Below are 7,415 nucleotides of genomic sequence, written 5' to 3' on the forward strand. Positions count from 1 at the left end.
TCTGGCTCATGTCCGTCGTCATCAACTCCCGGCTCTGTCTTGGCAATCAATACATCACAGATATTAACCTCTAACTGGTCATCTTTAGCTTGTAGACAAATTTCACAATGTTCTTCCACTTGTTTGGCAGAAGCAATAGTTGAATGGGGTGGTACTATGAAATCTCTGTCTCCAGAATTCATCAGTAGAACATGCATGTCCCCATTTTCAGCACAACAGCCTTCAATGACTTCAACCTGGGAATCTCCAAACTGGCTGTTACCCTGGATAAGCCAGACACTTGACTCAGGATCTTCCCCACCTTGGAAAGGCCTCATTGCGCACTCTATGTGTTGTATCGTCCTGGCAGGCAAAACTACTCTTGTTGCCCCAGTAACAACCTCTCGTACATGTGCACTACCTGCAGTCTCAATGTCGAAGCAATCCTTCACCATCTGAAATTCCCCTTTCGCTCTCTCCAAAGGAAATAGTGCTCGAAGGGCATTGCATCCCAGCAGAATAGGGAAGTCTCTTTGTCTTTCCCCACATGACTCTCGTTGTACGATTAGGAATCCTATTGTAGCTTTTTGATCGTTTACAGAGACATGGGTTTGGATGAAGCCTTCCACTGGTACTTTGGTTGGCCCCACACCGACAATTTTCAAAGGTTTATTAAATGGGCTCACTTCTCCTACCGCTGCTTCCAACTGTCGATGAAACACGTCTGATGGTATAATGGACGCCTCTGCCCCAGTGTCGAGGATGCAGCCAATGGGTACACCAGTAACTTCTGCTATGACAGCTGGGCTTTCGGAAATCAAATCAGCTGTGTCGACTATCTCATCCATTGCTGGCACAACCTCTGCCACTGAAGTTTGTCTGCCTTGTGCCCCACTGGATTCATTTACATCCTCTGAATTACCACCAAATGACATATCAGTTTGTGGATTGGTTACAGTTCCTTCTATGGGCTCTTCTGTATGATATTGCTTTCTAATGTCCTCTGCCGTTTGGCCCTCAACAACAGAGGGGTCTAGTTTTCCTCCTGGGATGCGATATGTTGGTGAGGAATACTGGCAGCTCCTTGTGATGAGGACTGGAAGACTGTTGGCCTGTTGAAACTGCCATGATTCTGCATGGTACCTGATTCCGTGCTCCAAGTGGGGAAGCTTTGATTCTCCTGATGCCAGTTGCCAGCAGAGTAATTATATTCATGTGCAGGGGAACCGGTGGGTATGTTGGGGCAGTCACGTCGTAGATGTCCTTTATGGCCACAGCTGAAGCATCGTCCATCAGTCCTCTTCCTCTGAGGTTTTCCTCCTTTCAGCTTGGCGACTTCTCCCCTAAGTTGCTCCAACTCCGTCATTATAGCTTTCTGTTGTTCTACTACCTGTTGCACAAGCATGGAATCTTTCATGACTGCCCTTCCAACTTCAATATCTGCTTCTCGCACTCTGGGCCTCTGAGTGGTGGCAGTCTCCTGAAAGAGTTTGAGGGCTTCCTCACGAATCTTGGCAAATCCATCGATTTCATGCATCATCTGTATTCGCCTCAACTCTCTCCTCACCCAAGCCTCCCGGGCACCATTGACAAATTGATCACTTAAGGTCTTGTTTTTCAACTGACTTAAAGCTTCTCCTTGAGCTTGTGTAGTGGCAGCTTTTTCCATCTTGTTGTAGGTGCGAATCAGGGCACGGCTGAAGTCACAAAGTGATTCTCCATCTCTCTGTATGCGATTATGAAACTGACTACTGAGGGTCTGTGTGGTTTCCTGATAGCCAAAGCACAATTTCAGACGACTTACTATTTCATCAAAATCCTGTCTCTTTGATTCACTGAGACACATTATTTCCTCTCGTGCTGGTCCTGAAAGGTGATCTAGCAACAGTCGAGCTTTGCTACTCATTTCCATATTTTGGTTAGCAGTTACTCCATTAAATTCTTCAAGCCATTCTGACAAGGACATATCATCCGCATGATGTGGCATCCCTCGGAATTTTGGTAAGTTGCTCTGTAATATACTCTGTAATCCAATTGAACGGCGGAAGAATTGGGACAAAACATCCATACTCTCAGTTGTAGCTGATGATGAACTCGAACTGGTTTCCATGATCCTAGATTTCAATTTGGAACATAAAAAGAATTTTGCATACAGAATAGCGAAACCACAATACAATCACTGCAAAAATCAGTAAAAAAAGCATATGTTGTCCATTACATACAGTCTGACCGAGGCTGTTTAGAACCAGTCTAAAGTCATTTCAATTTTACGTTGTGCACGATGACACCAGGATAAGACCACGTACAATGTAAGTTCTCAAGATTTCTTCTAAGTCCGATATCTGCAGAGCCCGCACCAGATGGTCCCTTGTTGCTGATGATCCCACTTCTGACACCATTGAAAGGGTTCGCGCCGACGACCACAACACTGACACGACTCACGAGGGCTGCGGTTTCATTGAACTCTTTTATTCACCAAAGGAAAACAGCCTCGGTCAGACACTAATTCTGCATTTTGCTTCAACATCTAAAGTAAAATTGTACATCAAGGGAAGTCCTTGCAGAAGTCTTCTCTACTTCAAAATTAAACTTCCTTCTGTAGGGACAAGTCTCCTCCTCAACAACAAGCAGTGGGAATGCCCTGGCTACTGCCAGTGTCATGAGTCACTGGACTCTCTCCCTAGCTAACAATAAAAGTGCAATGGTGCACATCATAGTACAAAAGCATCCCTAAAGGGGGTACATGAATTGGCATTACTGCTACTCCAAAAAAGGCGGGAAAGAATTAGCCAATGAGCAAAGAAGGCGGGAAAGAATTAGCCAATGAGCAGAGAGGGAGAGAGTAAGTCAAAGCTGATAGAAGTACAGAGAGGAAGAAAGAGTACTAAAGATCAAGTTGGCAGATATAATGTGCAATATAAGTTCATTATACACTTTATATTCAAATGCTACATGTACTGAATTGAAATAATAAAACATAGTATCATTTTAACTAGATTTTTTTTAGAGAAATATTACACAAGGAAAATCCTATTTACAACACAAACAGACACTTTAGTGGTCATTTCATTGGATTCTGTACGAACTCATTTTGATATCGTTACCAAAACTAGCATTTACCTTTAATCTAGTTTTATATCTGTATGTCTGTTTTGGTGTATTCTATGATTACTTATATGGACCTTTGCTTATGCAGTTGTGTCTGGAATAAAGTCTTGAATTGAATTGAACATTATCTTGATACTTTAGTCTGCACTTTATGTGAAAAATACTGCATGAGAATAAACTACTTACAAAAATAAACCAATTACAGAATTTACAAGAATAATGATTATGACATGTAAATGACCTGTACTGACTGCAGAGAAATGTTATTAGTGCTAACAGTACACTAACAGAAGCCCTGTTACAATTGGCAATATGGAAGCAATGCCTAATGTTACAATACATTACTTACTCATTGAATTAAATGTTTTGACTAAACAATCCAAAAATTGTGACTGGGCTTGCTGTTAGTTCGGCCAACAACGTTTCTGTGCAGCCAGCATCGGACTCTTCAATTTGCCATCAAGTTCAAGCGAAAATCAAAATATAGCTTTAGAAATTCTCCCTTATATACCAAAACAGAGAATGAAAGAAAAGAAAAAGATAAAAGAAATGTTACATGAATCTAGCACACACAGTCCTCCCACTTTTGACTAAAAATGTGTAGTACCTCACACTATGATTCACATTTCAGTGCATGCACTTTTACTTTTCAAGTATTTAAACTGACAAGAATACGATTGATTCTAAAAATAGAAATACATCAACATAAAACCAATCACTACATGAAGGAATGCGGACAAAACAGATCAAGAAAAGAGCAGCTTAAAAACAAATAATGTGCTATTGACACTATCCTCTTGGAGGTTTAGTACTAAACCCTCTGAAACCCATCTTATAAAAGTGAAAACAAGAAAAACATTCTTTAAGGCAAATTCCATGTTTGAAGTGTCATTTCCAGTGAGATTTTGGGCCATTTCACATGTGAATCTTGAATCATCATTGTAATGATGATTGCAATTCGACTTTAGAATCATCGGACCTTTCACAAGCCCGCTCGAAAACTGTGATTTGAATTGGAATTCCCGTGCGAAGACGGTAGGTATGTGCTCTTGGTGACTTGTCAGTCAAAGCACAGCATCGCATATACAAACTACGATGAGTGCATGACAATTGTATTATCTACGGAAGTGCTTGAAAGGTCACATAAGCTCCGCCCCAAAAGATGTTTTGGAGGTCAAGCCTTTCACATGCAAAATTTGTGCCGTAATGTGAAAGACACTTAACTGGAATTCACCTTCCGAGAAAAATTTGAATCCGTGATTGAGATTGGCATTCATGATTTTAGTTTGGTTTCACCCATGCTAAAAAAATTTCATTAGCCTTATTTTTTACTGGAATCATCATTCAAATTACGTTTTTTTTTACCGTGTGAAAGGTGGTTTGTTAGTGGCATAAATGCTTTATATAAAAAGCCAATACATTTAATATGGATATCAATCAGCAAGAAAATTCTTTTGCTCTAGATGAAATTTATTTCTCTGAGTAACTCATCCTTGAGCAAAAAAAACCCCTTTTATTTGTAAATCCACATCTTCACAGATGATAATTTTCAGTGATTTTTCATGAGAGAATTTATAAGGTTTCTTTCATCATCATGTGTGTATCTAAACAAATCAGATTTATAAGCTTTCAAACCTAAGATCATGTGACTGATTAGATAGATTTAGGTATGTGATTTCTAAATCCATAAAAAATGTAAAAAATACTTTTTTTGTTAGTTCATAAGACCTGTTGTCCGCAATTTTGGTAGTTTATAACAACAAAAAGCCAGTTGATTTTACATTAAAAAGAGAAATGCGGACAGAGAGAGGGAGGGGGCAGTAGAATGAAAATATCAAAAAATAAGAATCTTGTTATACTGTTTGAGGTAGATCAATGAAAGCAAACACACTCTTATTTTGTTCTCAAACAAACTTCTTCCTTTTTAGATAATAGAGGTCCCAGAGGCTTTCCTGCCAAAAGTCAGAGAAGAACTTTTCAAAGCAAAGCAACTTTTAAATCTTTGTATTTCATTAACTTCACAACGACTTTGTTGATTTACATTGACTGTCTTGACCAAAGTCAAATAGGCAGTTCAGGGTGTCAATATTTGATTCTATTTCATTCAGGAATGAAAGAAAAGATTTGTTTAGGGTAGACCAGACAGATAATAGAATTCAGGTTGAATCAGAAAATTAGATCATGGACAAGGTGTCAATAAAAACTGGAATCACACTGTAATTTAAATATTCATTCCAATAAGATCAAAACAAGATCTCTGTTATTCATTTTTCTTTTAATTACACATGCACCCTTGACACGCAGTAGGGCTTTGCAATTCCAATATTTGACACTCTCTACCCAGGTGAAGAAGTAAAAAGAAATACATCATGAATCCTGAGAACGCTGAAGCTAACAAACACAATGGGATTTATTCAAGTGTATATCAATTGCCTCATATAAGGAAAATATCTGCAATAACTTTAACCTCTTCATATTACCTGACTTATACCCCTTTCATAAACCCAATTACTATGAATTAGGCGGCTAATAGCAGCATAATTTGGTCGTAAAATTGGAGGAGGACAAGAGTTATCCGCATTACTCTGATGCTGCTATTATCCGCATAATAGCAGCATCGGGATAAGATTTTGAGTTTATGAACGCATTTCCAAATAATGCGGATAATTGCCATGGTGCGGTCACAAGGTCACCCTTTTTCAACACAACTGCATCGGAGGGGGCGTGTCCAGTTGTCATGGCAATTATCCGCCTTTTTCAGGACGGGCGCTCGTAAAAATAATGCGGCTTATTTTCGGAGTTTATGAACGCAATTTTTATTGAATTATCCGCATTACTCTTAGGCGGCTAATTGGAGGATAGGTTTATGAAAAGGGTATCAAAGAACTCGTTTTGGATTCCTCGTTATTCTGGATTCTCGTCAAATCTTCAAGCAAGAGGTTTCTCTTAATTTGGCTGCATGTATCAAAAATAACTTAAGGTGACCAGTATTCAATGACCCCTCTTCCCTCATGAAATGGACATCATTAATGTTACCCTGGTTATGCAAGTCATCACAAAGTAATCAGATTATTTTCAAGACTTAAAGTAAACACATTCATATCAAGTTCATTATCTTACAGACTGTGTGTGTAAAGGTAGTAGCAGATAAGCCTCAATTTCAATCATATTTTTCATGTGGCTTACATGTGAAAATCCCCATTTTACTCAATATCTGTTAATTGCAATGGAATTCATGATGTGAACTGATAGTCATACTGATTGATTGATTTCATTGGTCAAGAATATCACAGGATTATAAGATTCAATAAGTGGGAAGAATACCTTGACAGGATAACACATGAAAGCAAAGTGGCTTATTTCCAATGGGGTCCTATGGTAGTAGTATTATAGTAATAATAAAACGTAATAATTACGACAAGTACAAGAACATGGTAATACTACATATCTATCAATCAAATAATTTGCAAAAACCTGAAGCAGACAACAATTATCTACTTTATATATTAACAAATCCTATATTATAATACAATAGTAACTGTACAAAATGTGTACACCAGAGTCATATTGACAACCCTATCTCATTCCGATTCACTGTCATTTTCTTATGTTTTAGTCTCATTTTTAAAATAGTTTAATCATTCCATTTGCAAGGTATATTTTCTAAATGCAAATCAACTAAACGCGGTACAAATAATACAGATTGCATTTGTCTTAAAATCTAATTGATCTCCATGACCTTTGACCTTTAACCCATCAAGCCATCAATATGATCATCTATCTCAATATGATATGCAGGTTAAAGATGAACTATCAAATGGTTCTCAGGTCTTCATTTGTACATTGAACCATGGACCTACTAGCAGGTCCATGATTGGACTCAATCGACCTTTGACCTTTTTGGCATCAGAATTAAACATTACCACTCTTACATGTATGATGTTCACTGGATGGAGGAGCTTGGGGGCCATGACCTCCCCATTTCCAATTCGTCTAATGCCAATACGTCCAATTGCCAAATCGTCTACTACCATTGGTCTATCATCACTTCGTCCACTCACCACATGGTCTACTTTAATTTAGTCTAATGCCATTCCGTCTAATAACCAGTTGGTTCAATAGCCATTTAGTCCATATACCATTTGGCCTAATTGAACTAAAGTGTTTATTGTGCAAATGAATGAAAGGAAAATGGGTATTACATCAACTGGTTATTAGACCAAATGGTAATAAACGTAATGGTGATTAGACGAAGTGATAAATGGACCAAATGGTTGTTAGACGAAATGTTGGACAGAATGACATTAGACTAAATGAAAGTAGACCAT

General features: G+C 38.4%; 1 protein-coding gene across 1 annotated transcript; it reads right to left on the minus strand.

Moving 5' to 3' along the window:
- Positions 1-602: 602 nt before the first annotated feature.
- LOC121418032 lies at positions 603-3,000 on the minus strand. The gene has a single exon (XM_041611733.1). It carries the CDS (start codon positions 2,087-2,089, stop codon positions 1,013-1,015), a length of 1,077 nt encoding a protein of 358 aa, XP_041467667.1. The 5' UTR covers positions 2,090-3,000; the 3' UTR covers positions 603-1,012.
- Between the last annotated feature and the right edge of the window lie 4,415 nt (positions 3,001-7,415).

Source organism: Lytechinus variegatus, chromosome 7 (assembly GCF_018143015.1).
Source record: "Lytechinus variegatus isolate NC3 chromosome 7, Lvar_3.0, whole genome shotgun sequence".
Lineage (NCBI taxonomy): Eukaryota > Metazoa > Echinodermata > Echinoidea > Temnopleuroida > Toxopneustidae > Lytechinus > Lytechinus variegatus.